The following is a 25139-nucleotide window of genomic DNA, read 5'->3' on the forward strand; positions in this document are numbered from 1 at the left end:
GAAATCCTCACAAGAGCAGGAGATAGTAAGAGTGTATGCAGAATAAGTACAGAAGCTAGAAGGTCTCATTCCTGGTCGGACACAGACAGTTCAGACCCCACAAGCATATGTAAAACAATTGCTGAAGTGAGCTGGTTGAGAGCAGAACTGGAAAGTTTGCCTTTTAGTTGCGACAGTTCAGATAATTTCTTAGGGCTCCTGCCACCGCCTCTGGAGAAGCCGCCTCCTCGCAATCTTCTGCAACTGACTGAGCATCTCCACTTACAGCAGAGACAATGAGGAATCACAAAGCAAACAGCATTTAAATGAAAACCAATTGCAGCAAGATTATCCCTTTTTAGGGAGCATATTTCAGGGTGGGGAAAAGTGTCACAAAGATAGATTCATTTAGCTGCTGGATGCCACCAAAGTAGAAATTAAGCACCAGAAGCAGGGGGGAAATGGGAACAGAGGAAATGTCTAAATAACACTATGCAGCTACCACATGGAAAGTGACTACCAAGCTGGATGAACAGTTCTCAGTACTCTGTACTCTGACAATAAATAAAATTAATTAATATACAATAATAACCTATTTTAATACAGCTCTTCCAGTAGAATTCCGCCCCCGCCCCAAAGCAAACATGACCGAAGCTAATTACCTCTTCATTTCACTGCAAGGATGAATCAGCGTCAGAGCCAAAAATAAATCAAGCAAGATCCCTAGCTCATTTGGCCTCTCTCTCCAATAGTTCATTGGTCCACAACAGTTCAGCCAGCAAAGTTAAGAGCTGGTTACCTTGAGCTAGCTTTGCTTCAGCCAGCATTGAGCATACAATAGTGAATCTATCCTCCCCTAGGGGTTTTATCTAACCAAACCTGAAGATCGTCTTTAGAGGCCCTGCTCTGAGCACCAGAGCTGAATGAAGTGAGGCAGGTAACCACCAGAAGGACAGCCTTTTTGGTAGGGACGCCTCAGTTATGGTCGGAACAGTCTTCCCAGATATATCTGCCTTTTCAGGACCAGGCCTTTTAAATAACTCCTACAGTCTGGGCTTTGCAGTTTGCAGACATCTGTGTTTTAACCTGAGGGTTGCAGAGAGTTTTGTTTCCTTGCTGTATTTATGTTGGTTTTACTTTGTTTATATGCTTATTTATGGTAAGCCATGCAGAGAACTGTATGTTATGAGGTGGCATTAAAATGTTGTAAACAAATAAATTGATCTTCTGGTTTGTGCTCTCCCCCCTGCGCCATTATCAAAATATTTGTGCAATAGTGAATAAAGTTTTGGTGCAAATTTAAAAATTGATTTAAATAAGTATTATGTTATCTTTCTGGTCAGTGCGATTTTAGCATTGCGCTAATCCCTGGTCCACACAACTTTTAAGAACTGAAACACTTTTTAGCTTACCTTTTTTAAAAAAAGATATGAAAGGAATTGTGCAGCAGCAGCACCCCTCTCTCTCTATATATTTATAAACACTACAGTGCAAATTTTTTAAAAAATGATTTTTAAAAACAGATCTTTTTCTAAAATGGTGCATTCAGAGTTGTTGTCCTCCTGTCTGCCCAAACATGGACAGAACTTCACAAGATGTACAAAGTGCTATACCCACTTTAGAGTGTAAAATCCATTGCAATTTTTCTTGTAGCCTACATGGAAAAAAGCAATAATACTGGGAGGAGCCACCAGTCTGGAACACTCCTGGATGTTTCAGAGGCAGTGCCCAAGATTGCCAATTAACATAGGGAGCTATCATTACCTATTATATATTACTGACTAAAAGCTGTGTGTGCTTTTGGGGATTATAGTTACCAGGGGCGGGGGGGGGGGGGGGGCAAAAAGTAAAGCAAGTCCATTACTAATGTGCAGGAGTAAAACCATTAGAAGCACTTTTCTACAACGCTATGCCCTCTAGAAAAGAAACCTAACACCTGCCTGGCAGTTCTCACCTGTCTTTTGAAAATTGCTCTTAGTATTACTACAGGATTACAAACTACAATGTTGGGCTATTTTTTACATTCCAATAGAACTTGAGAGCTTCTTCTTAAATGGCTTCTGAATGAACATTGGTCTGCTTATCTCGGGAAGAGAGGCAGCAGTATTTATAGACGACATGCTGGTGAAATCTGTCCTTGCTATGCCCCCCAAGAGGCAGAGATGAAGAAGCTGTGTTAGGCATGGTTTGATTTTCTGTCACTGCGAAGGATTTGAAACCAGCCCAGCCATTTCTACTCCTTTAGGTGCTCATGAGATACAGTTTCTATTTTATTTTAGCTGGTTGGTTCTCACAAGGATTGGTAACTTCCATCTTAGCATCTTATATGTAAATATCCTTGCTGGCAAATCACCTTCATATTACCACTGTAAGAAAAAGGTAACCTGGTCAGCTACGATGAATAAATGCCTGGTACTGGCTGTTTCACTGGACAAAAATAAAGGTGATGTCTGAAGGCACACACAGGTAGACACTTATTCACCATGACCTCTCTCAAAACACTTGCTTATCCTTCAGCTGTAGGAGCTAAGCACACTCTCAAATAGTAGTTAAAAATATTAATTATTCAAAATCATAATTAAATGACTGAGCCAAAGAACAGTTCTCCCATTTTGCTTCTCATAGAATAGCCAAGATCTGTTCGTCTTCTAGTATCCTACATGATGTTTATCTGAAGTAGGGTTAAATTCTCAACATTATATGAGTATGTCATAGTATGTTCTTTTCAGCTTGTTCAGAAGTATGGTGAGTTATTAAGTTTCTTAATGGCAATATATATCCTCCGCCCACAGGACTGGTTTTAGGCACTCTACAATTTCAGGTTTACATCCTTACATCGGTAACATCTGTGAAGGTCAGCTTGCTTATCTGTTTAGCCTACTACCACCTACTCTGACTTAACAGTCGCTCTCCAGTGTCTCGGGGCGAGAGATGTCTTTCACATCACCTGCTAGCTGATTCTTCATTTAAACTGGAGATGCCAGAAATTGAATCCGAGACCTCCTGTTCATAAAGCATGTGTCGCACTACTAAGCCACGGTGGAGAGCCTGCAACTAAGAGAGAATTCATGTTCTGAAAGAAGAGCAGATTTTCTTCCTTAAGACTGAGTACTTGTGTCTATGTTGTTCAGTTTCCGAGCTGCAAAGTAATGGCCCAGTTGAAGTATAAAGGATCACAAGTTCTGGCATGCTATGAAAAAAAAAATCAGTTATCTCTAGGGTTTGTTTTTGTTTTTTTGCTTCAAATGCAGTCTAGAGCAAATGCTCATAAATATTTCTAGGATGGATTATTTACCAGAAGGAAAATGGTTGGAACACCCATCGGGGTGAAGCGTGTTGTGTACGGTATTCCTCTTTCCTCATCGTTCGATGGGGACGCAGAAAGAGTGGTTCCACTGAAACGCTTGTCTTTCACATCTCTACGCTTGTTGTGCCTCTGTGTTAGTTCATACTAATAGGGCAAGCAATCAATGGGGAGATTTTCATTGGGGAAATAATGCAGAGAAAAGGGCGAACCCCCTTCCCATTGCATTACAGTCGCAGATTTGGCTGGGGTAAGGACAAGAGGGAAATTTTGCCTCATTGCTTGTGCCTGCTTATCAAAACCAGTCTCTCACGACAAGAACCATGGGTGGCTAAGCAGATCATTGTCCCTGGCCTGGCTGGCGGTTCTTACTTGAATTGCACTCACAGAGGTTACTACCGTATTATACTACACTGTGGGCTAACTTTTGCATCTAAATGGAACCTGAGAGCATCTTATTAAATTGCTTATGTCTGGAAAATTGGTCCGCTTATCTCCAAGTGGGGGAGAGAGACAGTATTTATAGACAACACACTGATGAAGTCTGTCCTTGTTGTGCCCCCAAGAGGCAGAGATGAACAGGGCTTTCAACCTCCAGCATCCAATCTAATTTTATACTACATCTCTGCTTGCCAGCCTCTGGAAACCATTACTCACTCATTAAAACCTTCATTTCCTTCTGCAAGCTCCATCTGATATTCTGCTAGTTCCTCTACACCACTGCTCTGGCTTGAATGCCTCTGAAACCATGTCATAGGATGCTGAGCCTTTCATCCCTATGATGCAAGGCCAGATGCCATCTGCTAGGTACTGACATGTACAAGCTCCCAAACTGTGCACTGGGGTGAGGAGCAGGGGGAAAGGAGGATGCAAGTACCTGGTTCTTGAATATGATATGCAATCTAGGAAATGGACACAAATGCATCTGGCCTTGCTACTTTTTTCAATTGCAAAATTTGTTTTTTTTTTATCCACCAGGTTGAAGGGATTTTTGTTGGACTCTGCAGCTAGAATGGAACAATGGACAGAGTACCTGGGGCAGTGCAGAAAAAACAAGAGGAGAATGGGTGTTAAGAGAGATTTGTTGGAAGTGTTGTTTCATGAGTTCCATATCATGCCTCCTGGACATTTTAACGCTCTTATGCCAATCATGAGGTTTATAAATGTATCTTTTTTACTTAAAAATTAGTCAGCCAAGATTCAGGGGAATGCCACCCCCCAAGCCACTAGATTGTGAGCTAGCAAGCCCCTCTGCAACTTGCAAATATATTATGGACTTCAATCTTCTCCTTGTCTGATGACCCTAATTACAGTAGTATTTGACTGTTGATATTAACTGAATTTTTCCGTTGTTCTCTGTAATTTGAAACCATGTTCCTGTTATTCTTATCAGTTCAACACATCTCAAACCAGTTACAAGAAGAAAAAGTGGAAGGAGCACTTCCGGGTTGGCGCCTCCGACAATGGCAGAATTCCTCTGATCAGGAGGAATTTGCTCTGTGGAAATCAGGGTCTGGCCGCCACGGCGAAGGCAGAGACCCACTAAAAATCACAGGCGGGAGAAGCCTGTGAATGTGGGATTCGGCTCCCCTACTCGCGAGGAGACCCGGTTTCGGGGATCCGGAGCGACGTGGGGTGAGCGGCGCGGTGCTTCGAATTGACTGCTTCTTTCACGGAGTGAAGCCGCACTGCTGTTGCTGGAGAGCACTGACTTTTTCCTGTGGACAATTTGATCCTAAACAACTACCCGTGAGTAGAACAGAAAACTGGATTTTTAAACGTCTTAATTTGGCACCGAAATGGGGAGGTTTCAAACAGGAAGTCCGCCTCCACCTTTTGTAAATAGATTGAAGCAAAGAGCTTGCAAGCTAAAGTCTTGGAAAGTCCTCTGTAAAGGATTAAACTTCCATCGGCTAAAATCATTAAACCCCCCTTGGAAGCAGGAGAAGAGTGGGGGAAATTTGGGATCGCGTAAGCCTGCAGGAGAGAGTGAAGAAAGTTAAATTACCACCGCTCTGAACCTGGAAACGGGCTGCTAGTAAGACTGACGTTTGGGGAAAGTTCATTGACTGTGAATAAAATGTATCTTGACAGCTAGTTAAATAAGAGAAATACATTGTTTCCATTGTCTCCTGCGTTTAAAAAGGAGTAAAAGTAACTGAAAATTGAAACTAATTTTATTGCTTGAACTGTGCTTAAAAGGACTGATACAAATAGAAATTGTTTCCCTCTAGAGGGAGCCTTTGAAACTGTTACAAGAGTTGAGCTGGTGGAATCTCCAGCTGCAAGATAAAAAACCGTGAGAACCAGGGATTGACCTTAGATAGGTTAAGAATGTCGACAGAAGAAGCCTTAGTGACTGCATTATGTAAGATAAGTGATTCATTGGAACAGCTCCACAAGAAGACGGATTAGATGACTATTAAAATTGATAACTTGGGACAAAAAGTGACTAATTTGGGACAAAGAGTGAACATCTATACAGAAGCCATTCAGGAATCGATGCAGGAATCTACTTTGGCGTGGCAGGCTGTGGAGAAGGCTAAAGTAATACGGGTGGAGAGGGAGAGAGCCCCAGCCTTACAGAGGCAATTTGATGACTATAAGTTGTTGCCTTCTATGATTGAATTCAGAGAAGGTCAGATTTTGAGGACTGGAGCCCTGCTTGGACTGAAGAAGGAAAGTTGGATAGATCACCTCATGCAGGGATTTACTGACCTTTGGGACCTGGACCTGGGTCAGGAGGAGATTGGAGTTGTGGGGATTTTCAGATTTGGAGGGATTTTGAAACACGTCCTGAAATATCTTTTGGATTTTAGTTTTAATTACGGAGATTTGGCTGACCTGTCGAGAAGGAATAAAAACATTGCTAGGTCGGAGCTTCCCCAAGATCTACTCTTCAGCATCAAAGGAAGGAAATTAAGAACAAGATCAGCAGAAGACAAAGTAAAGTGCATGTATAAATATGAAGAAGACCTGCAGAAGGGACTTGGAAAAGAGTTAAGAGCCTCGGACAGAAGATCACCAGGTTGATGAACTATATGGAATTGACGGAAATGACTGGCAGAATCCGAGACCAGGGAGAAGAGACAGTGGAAGAAGATTGGAAAAAGTTCAAAGTTTATTTATAGAAATACTGTAAAATTAATGAGTGTCAGAAAAATGTTGGAATGAAATTATAAGGCTTTAGTAGAAATGTTATAAGGAGTTAAGCATAAATAAGTATTATAGTATTAATGGAAAATAAGGTTAAAATAAGTTAAGATAATTATATGACAGAAAATATAGAAAGATGGAAAGGAATTGCTGAAACAATTAATAGAAGTGGAATACAAAAAGGGAGGTGAGAGGAGGTCGATGAAACAAGGGAATGAAAGATAAGACATTGAAATGGTATGATGTATGTTTTTAAATTGTTTTTGCTTTGTTTTGTTTAGTCTAATGTGTTAATGTTGCGTTGTGTACTGTTTATATATTGTATCGTATTGTTTTTTTCTTTCTTTTGCTTCTTCTTTTTTCCCTTTCTTTTTCTTCTTTATTGTAAGGTTTAAAAGTAATAAATATTATTTAAAAAAAAAAAAGAAAAGTGGAAGGAGGAGGAGGAGAGAGATACACCTAAATGGCAATAATAACAAGCAAAAGAAAAAGTAGAAAGGAAAAATAATGATAAAGAGCCCCCCCCCCATGCCTATATTGCCCTTCTGGGCAGTAATGCTAAACTAAGTGAAAATGAACTTGACTGTTCCAATAATCCTTCCTTCTTGCTCTCCTGCTCTATGCTCCAGAATTAAACTTTCTAACGTGCCTCCAAGTTGTACCACAAAAGGCTGGGATGTTTTGGCAACTTGGGCCCTGGTTGTCTTAATACTCCTCTCTTTCAACAGTAGTTACATGCCCTTCCTCCCAAAAGAGGTGACCCTGGCAAGTTGTAAACCATTTGCCTTGACTGACTGAGATTTCACCAAGTTGGGATGGAGAGCCATTGGTGGCACTAGCTTTCCTGATCTTTGTGGCTCTCTTAAATCTCTGCAACATCTGCACTAAACCAGTGGTGGAATGGAGAGGCAAGACAGTGAATGCAGCTGCTGTACTGCACCTTTGACAGTAGACAGCAAACATCTCTTTCAGAATTTGCACCATACACATCAGCTGCTGGGGAGGGATTACACAGGTGCAACACACACACCTGTTTACTGGATGGTGGCATTTGATTTTGTGCGTCTAGCATCACGCCACTTGGATATGAAAATGTACCGCAATTACACACATATCATTATGAGCCACTAGTGTAAACATCTATTCTAGCTTCTTTTACAAGGAGGGTCCTAGGGAATCACAGCAACAGCCAACTGAGGACAGAGGAGACCTCAGTAATTACTATAATTCACATTCCAGAGAGACAGTAAGGCCGCCTCTCTCACACAAGGGCCCAGCAATGCACCCAAGGCAGCCTCTCTCACACAAGGGCCCAACTATGTAACATTAACTCGTCCTACTTTGATGGTATCAAGGGTTTAGGGTCAAATTAGAGTAACCAAAATTAGCAAGATGTCTCAGAAGCCAACCTCTTGCTGGTGGGGGAAGAAGAATTAAAATCATTATAGACACTATAGTACAGATAGTTTTTGTGCCAGATTACAGCTCAAAATCCCTCTGCTAGTTAGTTATGTTTGGGTAAGGCAGTTTCTGAGGGCTTTGGGGAGGAGTATGAAAAGTGATAGTGGAGTTAGAGAAGACCATTCCACCCAACCCACTTTCAAATTGAAGGAGACAGTCAGCTCCATTTCCCCATCCCATACAAAACTACATTGGCTGCCTCACCTCCTTTGAGTTGCCAATTGGAATGAGGCAGCAAAGAAGCAGGGTGTGCCTTATTCAAAATGGTAGTCATGTTAGATAGCACAACAAGGCTCCCACTTGACTAGGTAAGGTGAACAGCTGAAAAATGATTGCTTCTACTATGATGGTGCTTGTGAAGTGTCATGTGTGGTTGGGGCAGGAGAGGCACATCTATCCATTATTCTAGAGCAGTGGCAGGGGAACTTGTGGTACCATGGCCAATGGTCAGAGATGTTAGGAATCTGGAGAGTGATAGGGTTCCCTACCTGCCTGTCCTAAAGAGATTAGAGGTTCTACAGGCAACTTGGCACATACCTCTGTTATGCATATGGATTATTACTTTTTCCCTTACAGGAGAAAACAACACATACACAGTTATCTCTGTGATAACCCAAGGGGGGAATTCTTCTGCAAAAAAAAAATGTATCTCATTTCATGGCTGATTCTAGCAATCTATATTAATGGCAACACAGAAAACAACAACCATACTTTTGCAAGGCAAACATTGTCTCCAGTACCTGAAGTATGTTAAGAGTGAAGTGAATTATAATCATGTTGCATCAAGATGGTGTCCATAATCTAACAAGGAACCTGTGCACATAGCATGAAAGTGCTAACTTTAAGATAGTCTGGACACACATGCTCTTGTTCTGGGTCTTAGATAAATAGTTTCATGTGGATGAAAGTGTTTGTGTGTGGGCCTCAGCTTGGAATAAATATTGTGTCAGTGCAATGCACCCAGGCTGAACAAGAGTGAGGACTGGATGTCGAGAAAATAACAACAACAGAAACCCTGATTTTCATAATTTGCAGGTGCAAATTCATTCACCAGACGTCTTAAGTCGACTTTCCATTGGAAAACTTGCATTGTCCCTGGGAATGTTCACACATAACTCAGCTTCACTGAGTACACTTAATTTCCTTATTTAACGAGGTCAAAATTCATTGAATTCATTCAAGTTGACTTTAATTAGCAGAGTTGCCTTGCATATCAAAGTGGAAATCAGCTGCACAAATTCAGCACAACTGAACTGAGACATTCAGCTTCAGCTTCATTAAAAAACAACAACAACTAACACAAGACCTGTTCTAATGTAACATTTTGCAGCTGAAGCGATTTCTGTGGCTTCATAACTTTGAAGGCATTTATAACTGGTCATCTAAGCAACTTGTTCATAGACAATCCCAAGACTGCCAACTGTCAGGAATACTTTCACGGTTCACAGGACTATCTCAAAAAGCAGGTTGCAAGGATGGCTCATTTGCACAAAACACTTTCATAAGCATATAGCCACAGGAATGAGTCCAGGATCTATCCCGTTGCTTCCAAACACTATATTGAGAGCGAACAGTAATGGCTGGAACAAGATATTTGGTTTCCACTTGAGGTCAGCATTGACAGCAGCCAGTCAATCACCCACCCAGATGCTCAGATTTTGTTTAAAATAGTATTTCAAAGCCTGATACAAGCAAATTGTTTTTCTGTGGCTACTGTGGAGATGTTTTGAAAAAAGGAAACAAACTGACACACAATGACAAGAAGCTTATATTTAATATTCACAATATTTAATTTGGGGGCAATGGAATAAAGCTCTAACCTCTTATGCCCTAGTTCAGCAACTCTTGTGTGCATAAAGGGATGGTCCTTTGCCCTCAAGGGGTGCATCTGTACCACACGTGGACAAGCTTCAGGTCATTGGCTGCATGCAGCTTTCACAGGCCCTCAACTGTGGAACGCCATGGGTACCCACTCAAACCCTCTTGCCACCGAACTGTCCCCTGTGCCCATGTGTCTTCCTCCCTATGTAAGCTATGAATCCCTGGGGCTGGGGTGGGGAGTGCGATTGTGGTGGTGAGGAAGGCAGGTGGGGACAGCTCTCCCCAAGTGCCCATCACCTTTGTGTACAGGTGTCAGTCTGCCTATGTCTGGTCCTACACCAGCTCTTACCATGGCCCACTGCTACATGTGTTCCTCTATCATGTATGCAACCCATCATAATTTTTGCACCAGTTTAACTGTCATGGCTTTCCCTATAGAATTTTGGGAGTCACTGTTTGGCGAGGAATCCACAGGTTGAAGTGCGGGGGGAGGGTTTAAATACCAGATGCAGGCCTTTAACCTGGGCTAGAAGGTTCTGAGATACAGATATAGCCTGAAAATTGTTTTTGCGGCTTGGCCTGCAGATGATAAGACACATTGCCCATGTTTCATTCTCCAGCTGAATGTGAGAACATTTGCAGCTGCTTCTAGTGTGCCTCGCTACAGACAATAAGGTACCTCGGGACTTGGCTTCTTAGTTCTGCTGAGGATGGATGAGCTCATGTTTCTTTATATAGATATCCCGTCAGATTCCTCTCCATAGCAACACGTCCTGGCGTGACAGCCTCTGGGCTTGTGCTGTCAGAGAGCCTGGCTGCTTGAGTCTGACACCGCATCCTCCCCATCATTGCAAACAGCACCCGCTCAAAGGCAACAGACCGGAGAGGAACCAGCGCAGGTAACAGGAGGGTGGATCAGCACGCTGCTACAAAGCATCACGCTGCCTCCTTCACAAACACCATAAGCCAGGAACAGAGCTGTCTTCTACACTGCCTGGTGCCACAGTGCCACCTTGTGGCCAAATTATTCAGAAACAGAATTTACTATGCAGCAAGAAGGTATGTACAGATTTTTAAAACCCCAAATCCTTCGGGAGGAAGGGCAAGAGAGAAATACAGCAAACAAGCAAACAGTGTATGTGTGTCAGCAATTTCACATTTGAGTTCTTTGAGAACTCTCAGGCGGATACATCTGGACCCAGAGATACGTCAGTTTTTGTTTTCTCTATTAGGCCTAGAACTTCACCTCTTGCCACCACTGTTTTCCTCTGTTCCCCAGACTCCCTTTCCTGCAAAGTTAGTTCAGATCCCTATCTGCCCTGTATCTTCTGCTGTGAAGACAGATGCAAAAAAAATTCATTCAGCTTCTCTGCAATTTCCCTTTTAGCACACCTTTAATTATAATAAAGAGGGCATCCTCTTGGTCTTGGCAGTACCTCTCCTGATCTGAACCATACACTCCACTTGAACTTCTGATATTGCATTTTTGAACCACTCCCAGCTCAGGGGTCAGGATTCAAGGGTTCAGGTACAGGACAAGAAGTTCAGAACTGGATGGAAGTGACAAAGATGTCCCAATAAGCTTCCCCACCTCTGCCACCAAGTTTTAAAAGACAAGGCATGGTACACTCCCCACGAGACTCTCTCACCTTGTGGGAATGTTGAGCTTGCAAGTGCACGCTGCATCAGGGTAGGTGTGTCTGCTCCCATTTGTGAAGGCTTTATACTCCTATTCTATCTCTAGTCCTGTAGTCACCTCTTCCTTTTCAGCCTCCATCATGGGCTGACCAGAACCCGCCCCAGAGTCCACTGAGTGGGTGGAGAGGGCCCACTTCGCTTTCCAAAGTGGCTGAAATTGGGGCAGGAAGGGGAGGTTCTCCCTTCCTCCAACTCAGGTTCCCACAGCACAATCCTCCCCTCTGTTTCTACTTCCTTCTCCATCTGAGCCAGCAAATCCAAGCCTGATTCCAACAGTGCTGCAGGCTCATGACAGTACATATGACAGACAGTGCAAGACACTGGAAAGCCCACAACACCTGCTAGCTTTTTTGGGGGGCCGGAGTTTATTGAGTTACTTTATTAGAAGCTTAGGTCATGGAGAGGAAGGGCAGAGTAGTGTGCCCTGGCCTCCTTGCCCTGCTGCTAAACTCACCCAGCTACTTAACTTGCCTTGATGCTTTTTCAGCTGAAACAGAGGTGGTTCATCAGCTGGGGCTCCCCTTAGCTCCTGCAGTGGGCTCCCCTTGCTACAAGAGTGACCCAAGAGGTTCTGCGTGATAGACAGAATCACCCTGATGATTGCACTGGCACCAAGAATAGAATTTAACCCAATGCAGAGGACTTCATAAGCACTACACAATTCAGATCTACATTCATTAACTCCTCGTGGTCCATGTTCATAAGTGGTCCCTATACAGTGGCACCTCAGGTTAAGTACTTAATTCGTTCCAGAGGTCCGTTTTTAACCTGAAACTGTTCTTAACCTGAAGCACCACTTTAGCTAATGGGGCCTCCTGCTGCCGTCGCGCCACCGGAGTACAAGTTCTGTTCTCATCCAGAAGCAAAGTTCTTAACCCGAGGTACTATTATCTGGGTTAGCGGAGTCTGTAACCTGAAGCGTATGTAACCCGAGGTACCACTGTACTCAGAAGGCTTGTGTTCTTCTCTGGGAGATGATTTATAATGAAATGAAAAAGGTATTTAAATATACCTTCCTGAAGAAACCAGAGGCCTTTCTCCTGGGCATGGTCGGCCAATTGGTGCCAAAGAAGGATAGAACATTTTTTATGTATGCAACAACAGCAGCAAGAATACTCATCGCAAAGTATTGGAAGACTCAAGATTTACCCACCCGGGAAGAGTGGCAGTTGAAGTTGATGGACTACATGGAATTGGTGGAAATGACTGGCAGAATCCGAGACCAGGGAGAAGAGATGGTGGAAGAAGATTGGAAGAAATTTAAAGATTATCTACAGAAATATTGTAAAATTAAGGAATGTTAGAAAGATGTTGGAATGAAGTTACATGGCTTTAGCAGAAGTGTTATAAAGAATTAAGTACAATAGATTGTAAATGGATTAAAGGAAAAAATAATGTTAGAATTTGTCAAGTTAAATGATATGACAGAAAATTGAGGAAGATGGAAAGGATTTGCTGAAACAATTAATTGAAGTGGAATACAAAAAAAGGGAGGTGTGAGGAGGTCGTTGAAACAAGTAAAAGAAAGTTAATAGCATTGAAAGTATTGGATGTGTTTTTTCCCCCAATTGTTTTTGTTTTATTTTTGTTATGTATATGTAGTATTTTTGTCTTTGTATTGTATCATTATGTTTAATTCTTTTTCTTTTTTTTCTGTAACTTTCAAAACTTTAATAAATATTATTATTATTTTTTTTAAAAAAGAAGGCTTGTGTTCTTCGCCACAGGGAGAGAACTCCACTTTGTTTTTTGGGTTTTTTTGGAACCTTACTGCTTGAATGCTGCTTTCTGCATAGAACCCCCAAAGCCATGTCTTACCTGTCAGAAGATGCTGCTTGAGTTGAGCATCGCAAAAGGAACTGGGAGGTGGTTGGTAAAGGGCTTCATTATCTAAGCCTGTAAATGCAATAGAAATGGGGGGGGGGGGGAGAGACACACACAGTAAGATTTTCTTATCATACAAAAATGGTCAACTAATCAAGGGGGCCTTGAAGAAGTTCCAGGCAGTGAAATTACATCACCAAGAGAAAGGGTCCAATTATATTTACACACACACCCTTTACAAACTGAATAATTTATTCCTTGAACAACTGCATTTCAGTCACAATATTCTGGCCCCGTCCACTTTTGCCTCTAGCACTGCTCACTATCACGATGCGGCCCCTGGAAGGTTGGCCTGGGTTGGACCTGGCCCTTGGGCTGAAAGCAGGGAACCAACTGGGCACTGTCCAAAGGGGCAGAAATAATGAGCCAGCTGCCTCCTCTTTACAAAGGCCACTGCTTCTCTGGAATTTGCATATATACTAATAGCAAACATAAACTGATCAGCAGTTTAGGATGTGGAATGTCAAACAGCAGCAGCAATGAAATCTAGCAGCAACAGAGTTTTTTCTTATACCTTCTTTTTCCAACGCTTCAACAAGTCTCTTTACAACCAGCAGTGCTTGTTCGGGGAGATTTAACCAGTCAACAAACTCCATCTGCCCAGGAGGTCCTGTTAGGAAGAGAGAGGCAAACAAGACTGTTGAACTCATACACTCCTCATTCCAGCATAATGAAAGCTAGGACTGTCAAGCAGCAAAATTGTCAAAGTCTCCTACAGGCTCAAATTTGCAGGATATGTTTGGTGCTAGCTGGCCAGGTACTATCTTTAAAAAAAAAAATTGATTTGGTTGCTACTTCCAGCTACTAAACTGAATGAACAGAGGAAAGGTAGAGAACCTGCGACCCTCCTCTAGGTGTTGCTGGGCTACAACTCCCAACATCCCTCACTAGTCACAATTCACTTGCATGCCATTGAGTTTAGAAGAACAGAAAATTATCATGTAGTTTGAGCAAGTCACTTGAGTGTCTCACTTTCCCCCACCTTTGTCGGATCACTCTTTTTAAAAAAATTAAAAACTATTTTTATTATTATTTATAAAATGGCTAAAGTTTTTAAGTGCTGTACAAAAATTTAAAAGCAACAATGGCCCCATCCACAAGCTGATAATCTAATAGACATGATGCCAAGGAGGAAGCAGGAAAAAAGCAGCTTCAGATAGTAATTCTTTACATTAAATGACATTGTATCACCCAGACTCTTATTAATTTCCCAAGACTCTCATTGCATCACACTATATTCTATCATCAAAAAGTCTGTGTTCTCTGTATTTTTAAGCTATTGTTTATCATGGATTTTGTTATACCGTACTCTTATCTTAAAAGGCACAATCTATGTACAATATATATTGTGGGTTTTTTCTTTGCTGTGGTTGTCAGGAAAACTACACTGCGTCTGAAGTTTTTTTGTCTGTAGTTTTTTTAAATGAACTTTTTTTGGGGGGAGAAAGCATGTGGATACAGATGGTCTCCCAATTCTAATATGTATTTAAGCAAGCTACAGAAAATCTGCTTCATAGCTCCAGATCTCCAAAACATGGACCTGACTTTCCTGTGCAGGTTTCCCAAACTGTGACTATTGCACATTTATGAGCATGAATCCTGGCCAGCAGATGGCCCTAAAACCACAAAAATCAGAGTCCTGTTCCAGTCCCGAAGAAGCGATAAAATGGACAGCATCGGAATCTCATCTGGTATTTGAAGCTGGAATTATGGACATCAGCGCTTGGACAAGGGCTCCTTACATTATAAAACCCAAAGTGAGCTCATCTCTGCAGCAGCTTTGCACAGCAGAGTCTGTCAGGTACACAAAAATACCCAAGTGTCTTATGATACCTTGACGAGCAAATCATCATACTGTAATAAATTTAAATGTGTAAATAATAAATCTTTAAGGTGCCACCAGACTAGACTTTTGCTGCAACAAACTAACAAGGCTACCGCTCTAGAAATTGTTACAAAAATATTAAGAAGTAGATCCTGTACATTCATGTTTATATTTGTAACTCTCTTCAGTGCATCACTGTCTTGAGCTGGACTCTGTGGGTGTCAACAGCATGATGTGTGGGAAGAGCAGACATTAGGAGTGAAGTGGGAATGGTCAGCAAAAACTAGAGTTGCCTCATTTTCTGCATCAGGAAATGCAGGAGTTGCAATTTGCAGTCTTAGTGTTCATAGAGCAGCACTGAGTCGCTCCAAATCCATTCCCGTGTATTTGATTTGCTGTGGTGAATGATGCAAGAGATTGTAAAAGAAGTTCTTTCAGTGTCTACTCTAAACTAAGTCTAATTAGGTTCAGGTAAGTGTGCAAAGGATGTGGTCTACTGCACAATTCTCTACAACCCTGCAAAACGGGACGCTGCAATTCTTCCAACTTTGAAACGGGCAAAGAATCAGAAAAGCAATATAAGAGCTTAAACAAACATTTGTGCTTTGAATATATTTGAGCTGACTCCTATTGGCAAGTGCAAAAGTGAAAGCTACCTCTGAAAACCAGAAAACAATTCCAGCAGAAATAAATGATTACAGTCAACAGTTACAAAGTAGCTGCAGTTGCACACACACACATATGTATTCATAAATGTATACATACATCCTTTTATTTGTATGCTGACTTTCCATAGATAAAACCATGCTCAGGGCAGCTTACAACATGAAAAAACAGGTAACTAAAATAGCCATCAACAATAAATAAAAGTAAGTGTGTGTGTGTGTGTGTGTGTGTGTGTGTGTGTGTTGCTTTGATATTTTAATTGCATAAAACATCCTGTAACTAGTCCCAGTGAAATATGGTGTATATATAAATATTTCAAGTAATAAAAATAAATGAATAAGGGTTTATTTCCCACGAAACTGGCACGTAGTAGGAAACTACTGTCTGGCAACCTGATACCTGACTATCATTTCTTACTCTTCACACACTTTTGCTTCCTCTCTGTAGCACCTTCGGGGGGTGGGGTGGGGAGTGGAAACTACGCTAGGTCAGGCCAGGTGAAGGTAAAGAGACCCCTGACCATTAGGTCCAGTTGCGAATGACTCTGGGGTTGTAGCGCTCATCTCGCTTTACTGACTGAGGGAGCCGGCGTACAGCTTTCGGGTCATGTGGCCAGCATGACTAAGCCGCTTCTGGTGAACCAGAGCGCACGGAAATGCTATTTACCTTCCCGGCAGAGCAGTACCTATTTATCTACTTGCACTTCATGCTTTTGAACTGCTAGGTTGGCAGGAGCTGGGACCAAGCAACGGCAGCTCACCCTGTCGCGGGGATTCGAACCGCTGACTTTCTGATCGGCAAGCCCTAGGCTCTGTGGTTTAACCCACAGCGCCGCCTGCCAAAGGACCATCTAATCCAGCATCCTGTTCTCACAGTAGCCAACCAGATGCCTGTGGGAAGCCTGAAAGCAGGACATGAGCGCAACAGCACTCTTCCTTCTTGCGATTCCCAGCAACTAGCGTTCAGAGGCATATGACTTCTGGCACTAGGAGAATGCTACTGTGGCTGGTAGACATTCACAGCCTTATGCTCCATGCATTTGTATATCCCACCCTTTCAGGCCATCCAAGTTGTTGGCCATCACTCTGCCTTAGGGCAACAAATTCCACAGCCAAGTGATGGAATGTGTGAAGAGGACTTGAACATTCCAACTTTCAGCTTCCCTTAATGACACCAGGTTTTAATATTTAAAGAGGAAAAGAAAAACCTCTCTGCCACCGCTTCTGCAGCATAATACATAATTTTATACACCTATATAATGTCTCCTCTTTCCTAAACTAAAAACACACAAATATTTGTTCCTTTTTCCTGAACCTTTTCCAGCGCCACAATATCTCCTTTGAGGAGAGGCTCCCAGAAATGTACACAGCGTTCCAGGTGTACGCCATGGATTTATAATATGACATTAGGATATTGGCAGTTTTATTTTCCACCCCTTTCCTAATTATCGCTAACATGGAATTTGTATTTTCCACAGCTGCCACACACTGGGTTAACATTTTCATCAAATTATCCACAATGACCCCAAGCTCTTTTCTCCTGCTCATTCACTGCCAGTTCAGGCTACACTAGTGTTTATGTGAGTTACATTTTTCCTCACCAATGTGCATCACTTTACACTTGCAGTGTACTAAGATATCCCCCAATCAACTGCCTAGAGTTTCTATAATTCAACTGTTTCCATCATTTGATGTGAGGGACTGGCGGGCCCCTGACGAGTGTGCCCTGGAGCAAGGGGGGCTGAAGTCTAACGTGGGAGGGGGGCAGTGGTTTGTGGGGATCTGCATGAGCCGGGAGGCAAGGATCAGAGGCAGGGGAAACTTCAGAGCTGGAGGAAGAGGTAGGTCAGGCAAGTGAAGGGCCCAGTGTTTCCCCACCCATTCCTGCACCACTGTCTCCCAGAGCCAGGAGGGAATTGAAATGGGAGGCACAGAGAAAGTTTCCATGCAGGCGTAGTTTCTGGCTGTGTGCATCTGTTGGGGGAAGGTACATAAGCTGGTGGTGTGAGACTGGCCCCCTGTTGCTGCAAATGCTCCCTAGAGTGCAGGGCTGGGAATAGCTGCCTAGCCATGAGATTGGTGTGCATAGATATCCAGAGCTATAGAGAATAAATACTTAATTATCTGCCTTGGCTGGGAAGCACCCTTGACATTTTATATATTAAATGTTTGTAATTACTTTTACTGTTGATGTTTTATTGTGCAACCAAATAAATGGAATGACTCTCCCTCCAGGAATGCCAAAGGTGTTTTTTCTTATGTAGGTCTTCCTTTGTACACTTGTTATAATCCTGTTATAATCCTGTTAATTGCAGTGCCCTAAAAAATCCAGTTTTGCCATTTGCCAACAAACTAATTTGCTGTCTGAAACAAATGCCACACAGTACTCCATGAAACCTTGATCCTGGCTCACCTTAGGGTTGATTCACAGTACCTCTGGTACCATGTTGAAATGCAGATTGGTAACATGGTCCTAATCCATACACAGAGGAAAGTGTCACCAGTTTCTACACCAGCCACACATAGCCTGACAGCACTGGCTTTTTCATGCTGATCAGCAGTGAGAAGACACTGGAAAAGTGGACACTGTGTGCCCAGAAGAATAATGTGCAGAGTGTACTGCAAGCTCCTATGTGTCCAGGTTCTCATGAATAAGGCTTTGGCCAAAGCCCAAGGATTCAGCTTTGGTTGAATCTGGATTTCCATCAAAACAATCCTAAAACTAAAGATCAAATGCTGAAATAAAAAAAAAATGGGTCAAACCTCAAGAGCTGGCAAGTTTTAGGGACAGTGGTAGGCACATTGGTGTGCAAGCAGCTCACTCAACACAAACTCAGCAATGCCATTTTTCCATGTGCCTAAAGCAATGGCCTTTTCACAAGTTAGGAGAAGTGTGTTCTAAAGGAAGGGGGAAATCTCTAATGATGGAATTTTAGTTGAACTAAAACCCCATTTTATTATGTGTTGGTTTGAAGCAACTCCTCTTGTAAAACCCTGCCTGTCAAAACTGGGTCAAGTTTGTTTGTACTCTTTGGTTTCATTGGCTCTTTTCTGACAGCTGGATGGGCGGAAGGAGATGCTTCTCTTCACACCTTTGCCATGAGCAGCTGGGCAGGGAGGGAAGGCTGCCAAGGACACCAGGCCCCCAGGGAAAGGAGGGGGCAGAAAGGGAGCTCTAACTGGGCAGGATACAGCCAGATGCCCGGCCATGGTAGCTGAAATCGGCACGGGTCGTGAGCTATACAAGGCCAGTAAAAGCACCAGCGCTCCTTTTCCTGGGTGCAAGCCACACTGAAGCCCCTTTCATTTGCAAAGCAACACTGTACTGGTTTTTCCTTTCTTTCCCCAAATGCAATTTAATGATCTTTCAGGGATCTTTCCCCCACCCCCCAGGGCAATCCCGTGAATCTGAGAGTGTAACGAAAGAACTACGAAAGAGGCCGAAATTGGTTAAATTCAGCCAGGCAAGCAGTTAAAATGTAACCAGCTCAGTCAGATGGGTGTTTTTTGTTGTTTTTTCTATGTGCAAGACTGTGATTTTGCTGCCTTGCTTTTTTTACAAGCTCTGACAATCTGGCTTCATTGGTTTAAAAGGATATTTCCTGGAATTTCTTGCTAAATTCTTCTGTACGTGCTGTACAGTTAAGCTACCACATGATTCCTGGGGAGAATTCACAAGGTTCTATAAGATTTGGTGTCCTCTGGGCTTTGGGAAAGTAAAACTAAGGCTCCTTTCTTTTTATTATTTCCTAGAGCTGCTCTGGATAGAGAGTTCCCTGACAGGTAGCTGGACAGCTAGTTTGTTAGGAGCTTCAGTCTGAAGGTAGCAACCTATTGTGATTATACGGGGCGGGGGGGTTACCCTTCCACAAAAAGGGGCTTTGCCAGGAAGACCCCCTCATCTGTCACACTGTTTTTTTTCTTTTAAAATTTTTGTTTCTTTTAAAATTTGCTGGCTATTCCCATGGGTGCCTTGCTGTGATGCCAAATGTTTTATGACCCCAGCCTACCAAATAAAAATATAATTTTTGAAATTACTTTTTAACTGAATACAGTAGGTGATGGGAAAGATTTTTGGAGTTCTCACCATGCCCACTTTTACACTTTAGCTACCTGCATTTTGATATGCAGTCACAAGCACCCAACTGAGGGTTGACTCTGGGTCAATGCAGCCCTTGGCCTGAGAATGGCTTGGCCACCCTGATTTAGCATTCTGGCCATTAGCCGCCTTGAGTTCCTTCCCGGGATGGGGAACCTGTGGCCTTTCAGATGTTGTTGGACATCTGACTGGCTAATGACTGTTCTTCAACCTGGGGTCCTCGGATGTTGTTGGGGTACAATTCCCATCATCCTGGGTTATAAATATATTGAAAAGGGTAACATGACAAAATGAAAGATACAATAAGTGATGAAATAAGATAACAAAATGCTGAAATTGGTATTATAAATAATGCAGATTCGGGAAGATGTGGGGAAGTCCAAAAGATTCTGTAAAAGAAATATGATTTATGAAACTTTTGTATTTTATTCTTTGTTCTTTTTTATTCTGTAAAATTAATAAAAATATTTAAAAAAAAAACAATTCCCATCATCCTGACCATTGGCTAACGTGGCTGGGGATGACGGGAGCTGTAGTCCAGCACCATCTGGAGACCCCAGATTGAAAACACGATCTGGAGGACCATAGATTCCACATCCCTGCTTTAGCAGAAGATGCAGCTTAACTCTCTACATTTGAGGTTGGTGGCAATGTAAAGAAGGAGAGGCAAAGGGAACTTTACCAGTCTGGAGGAAAGTTGTACACCCACCTTCCAAAGTCCCTCCTCATCTTACCTGAGGTGCATGGGGACCTTTTTATCCTGGTTTGCTTAAGAGCCTTGGAGCATAAGATCTAATTCCCCAGCTGCCTAGTCACTGAAGCATTTTCTGTGCTAACATGACAGCTGCAAAAATCTAGAAATGTCAACCAAGGAGGTGACACTACGCAGAATAAGAGAGTTTCGCAGTAAATTGATGTCCCCTTTCCACTTGAATGGTGTGGAAGGCAGCAGGATTGCTTCTATTGGTCTTGGGCAAATAGCATGTTAAACCATTGCAACTGCATCCCCTTCCTCCTTTGCCCCCTGGTCCTTCCTAAGTCTTAACACTAAGGAGTTTTGACTTCAGCCACACATAGCCAGGAAATGGACCGTTAAGGCTGACATTTCAATCTTCCCTAACATCAGTACAGGCCAAAGGAAACAGCTAGTACAGAAGCTGGCCAATGCATTAAACTGACCCAGATTTTGTGGTGGTTTAAACAAAAAATCTGCAATGCAAATGAAAAACTACATGATCTTGCGTGGCTTTTTTTTTTAGACAGAAGGATGAAAGGAGCCCTGTGGAGAATAGGGATATCAACAGCAAGATCAGCACATCCATCTCTAACATCCCCTAAAAACTCATGTACCACTGCAGAGATCCCTGCTGCACCAGCTGAAAGCAGCACAGCACAGGTTACCTCTGGCAGTGTTCCCAACAGCTGCAGTCCTCACAAGGCCCTATAGCAGAGTGTTGCAGGAGTGGAGGCAGATCCAAAGTCAGCCCATTCCCAGAGGGGGAGATGATTCAGACTCTTATGCTGAAACTGTGTGGAGTTGGTATGGCATATAAATAAAACATAACAGCACCACCCCAATGCATCTTCTCACCTCGGCCAGAATGAGCAACAGGGCTTTGAAGCACAGCTTCTAGCCAGTGCTTTGCTTGGCTCCCTTTTTAAATGTATGTTAAAGCAACCAAAAGGCCCCACTCCAAATGATCTCTCTTCAAAATATTTTGTCTCTATAGTCTTTGGTCTCTCCATTTTTGCCATGCTCCACGTTTTATCTAGCCATTCTATTATAAAAGGTAATTTACTGGGTTTGATTTGGTGGCAATTAAGCATTCTGGCTACTAATAATATGTTGTTAACAAGGATCTGACTAGGTTTATTCACACCATCTCCTCTGTACACAAAATGAAGCCAGACTGGGGAATTCATGGTGGTGCCTTTAACCCCTGTACTTTGGAGGGGTGATAAAAAGTAAGAATGGCCCTAAGGCCAACATTTAATTTGAGGTGAGAGACTGTGGCCATCCAAAAAGGGCTGTAGCTTAGTAGCAGAACTTCTGCTTGCATACAGAAGGACCAAGGTTCAAGTCCCAATATCTCCAGGTAGGTCTGGGAAAGATCCCTGGCCAAATCCCTGAAGAACAGCTGTAAGTCAGGGTTGACAACACTGAGCTAGATGCATGGAGGTGTCTTGGTGGAAGGCTGCTCTCTATGTTTCAGATGCTGTTGGAAGGTGAACTTTGATCATCCATTACCACTGGCAATGCTGACCAGGGCTGTGTGTCATGAGTTCTTCGGCTCTGTCAGGATCTGGCATGGTTTGGCAGCCCTGGATAGAGGAGGAGAAAGTAGAGGGGTGTGTGGCCACCCAGGGATGGAGGGGGGTGGCAGCAGGGGCAGAGGCCAGGCACTCACAACAAAAATTTTGGCACCAGTGGGCCCATGCCTAGAAAGCATGGGTCAAGCAGGAAAATGGTTCAAACCTGTAGTTTCCAGGCAAGGAAAGAGCGGAAGTGTGGATGAGCCTTATGTCTCTAGGGAGCCAACAAGAGCTCCTTGCAGCCTGTGGACTAAACCAAGCATTCCTGAAATGTTATCCAAGTCAATTAAAACACAGCCCCAGAACTTTTCCTTCAATTTAATTAATCAGTACATTTTTAATGCTTCTCAGAGCAGAGGCTTTCAAGGCCACGGAAGAAATGAACAACGTTTGGTCCTAATTCATTAGGAATTATTTTTAGCCCTGCATCTGTGCAAGGGTGACTGGGGATAGAGACTTCCGGGTTGGTGCCTCCGGTAATGGCTGAATTCCTCTGATCGGGAGGAATTTGCCCCTGGGAATTTGGGTCTGGCCGTCACGGCGAAGGTGGATACCCGCAAAAATTCACAGGCGGGAGAAGCCTGTGAGCGTGGGATTCGGCGGGCACCTTTTGCGCCTCCCCTACTCGCGGGGAAACCCGGTTTCGGGGGTCCGGAGCGACGTGGGGTGAGTGGCGCTGTGCATCGAATCGTCTGCTTCTTCCACGGAGTGAAGCGCATAGCTGTTGCTGGAGAGCGCTGACTTTTTCCTGTGGACAATTTGATTTTAAAGTAATTACCCGTGAGTAGAGCTGAAGCAGGAGAATTGGATTTCTAAAAGTTTAATTTGGTATCGTAACGGGAAGGTTCAATACAGGAAGTCCGCCTTCCCCTTTTGTAAATAGACTGAAGCATCGAGGCTGCAAGCTGAAGCCTTGGAAAGCCTATTGTAAAGCACTAAATTTCCATCGGTAAAGAACATTAAACCCCCCCTTGGAGGCAGGAGAAGAGGGGGGGAAGTTCTGAACTGAATATGCCTGCGGGAGAGAGCGAAGAGAGTTAAAATACCGCCGCTCAGACCCTGGAAACGGGCTGCTAGCAGGACTGACGTTCTTTGGAAGGCTCACTGACAGCGATTAGAACGCTCGGTAACAGCTAGCTAATAAGAGAAATACATTGTTTCTACTGTCTCCGTCTGCTTTTAAAAAGGAGTAAAAGTAACTGAAAATTGAAACTAACTTCATTGTTTGAGCTGTGTTTAAAAGAGGACATTATTGACTAATATAAACAGAAACTGTTTCCCCCTAGAAGAAGCTTTTGAAACTGTTACAAGAGCTGGGCTGAGGAATTTCCAGCTGCAAGATAAAAAGCTGTGAGACTCTGGGACTGACCTTGAATCAGTTAAGTGTTATGGCAAATGGAAAGGAAAAAACGGACTAGTCAATTCCTGAAAAAACATTAAGGTCTAGGAGGACTTGGCAGCAATCTAGGAGAGCTTCAATATCAGACCCCCCTGCTTCTTCCGCTATTGCTTTTGTAACAGTATATTTAAAATCAAGAGGAATGTCGACAGAAGAGGCCTTAACAGTTGCATTAAGTAAGATAAGTGATTCACTGGAACAGCTTAACAAGAAAATAGATGTGACAAATGCAAAAGTGGACGCTGCAACTATTAAAATTGACTTAAATACAGAAAGTATAAATAATCTGGGACAAAAGGTGAATATCAATACAGAAACAATCCAGAAATTGATACAGGAATCTACTTTGATACGGCAGACTGCGGAGGAAGCTAGGGAGAAAGCCGTTGCTGCTGAATGTAAAGTAACACAATTGGTGAGAGAGAGAGTCCCAGCCTTACAGAGGCAACTTGATGACCATAAGTTGACACTTGCTATGATTGAATTTAAAGAAAAACAGACGAATTTGAGGATCAGAGCCCTACCTGAATTGGAGAAGGAAAGTTTGATAGACTTCTTCACACAGGAATTTGCTGATTTTTGGGACTTGGATCTGGGTCAAGAAGAGCCTCTTCTGTCGACATTCCATTTTTATTTTCCTTCCTTTAAAGCTGAAGAATAGACCTTGAGGAAACTCCCACCTAATCCTCTAATCCTCTGTCTGGTGATCTTCTGTCCAATGCTCTTAGCTCTTTTCCAAGTTCCTTCTGCAGATCTTCTTCGTAGTTATTCAAACACTTTACTTTGTCTTCTACTGATCTTATTTTTATTTTCCTTCCTTTAAAGCTGAAGAATAGACCTTGGGGAAACCCCCACCTAAAGATGATTTTATTCCTTCTCAGCAGGGCAACCAAATCTCCGTAGTTAGACCTAAGATCCAAAAGGTATTTCGGGACGTCTTAAAAAATTTCCACTTTTGGCTGTTGTACTTCTAGGTTCTTCTGATAGTGCCAACAGTTTCTTATTCTGTTCTTCTCTTTTTCCCCTCCTCTTCCAAATCTGAAGGCCCTCACAGTTTTAAACTCTCTTCTCCTTGGTTTCAGGAACCAACACACAAAATTTGGTTGTGAACTCTTAAGAGGTGTACAAATGCAAAAGAATGTAAGGGGATGAAGAGAACTACAGAATTAGAGGAACAGAAGTGGAGGAGAAGAAGAGGAGGAGTTTGGAGTTGATATCCCGCTTTATCACTACCCGAAGGAGTCTCAAAGCGGCTAACAATCTCCTTTCCCTCCGCCCCCCCCACAACAAACACTCTGTGAGGTGAGTGAGGCTAAGAGACTTCAAAGAAGTGTGACTAGCCCAAGGTGACCCAGCAGCTGCATGTGGAGGAGCGGAGACGCGAACTTGGTTCACCAGATTACAAGTCTACCACACTTAACCACTACACCACACTGGTTCTCATACTGGAACAGGTGGGGGTGGGGAAATACAGCCTATTTATCCACATATTTTAATATACTCAATGGCCCATCTAGCACCATACATCCTGCTGT

General features: G+C 42.9%; 1 protein-coding gene across 3 annotated transcripts in view; it reads right to left on the reverse strand.

The window, feature by feature from the left end:
• LOC309345255 (phosphatidylinositol 3-kinase regulatory subunit gamma) overlaps positions 1-25139 on the reverse strand; it is a 252879-nt gene that overhangs the window by 220802 nt on the left and 6938 nt on the right. For all 3 annotated transcript variants that reach the window (XM_081868238.1, XM_081868236.1, XM_081868237.1), the window contains exons 3-4: positions 13818-13913; positions 13238-13315 (exon numbers count right to left, since the gene is read on the reverse strand). In XM_081868238.1, coding sequence (XP_081724364.1) covers positions 13238-13315; positions 13818-13913 — 174 coding nt within the window. The remainder of the gene's footprint in view (positions 1-13237; positions 13316-13817; positions 13914-25139) is intronic.

This window comes from Podarcis erhardii (assembly GCF_964252035.2).
Source record: "Podarcis erhardii genome assembly, chromosome: 6".
NCBI classification, from domain to species: Eukaryota; Metazoa; Chordata; class Lepidosauria; order Squamata; family Lacertidae; genus Podarcis; species Podarcis erhardii.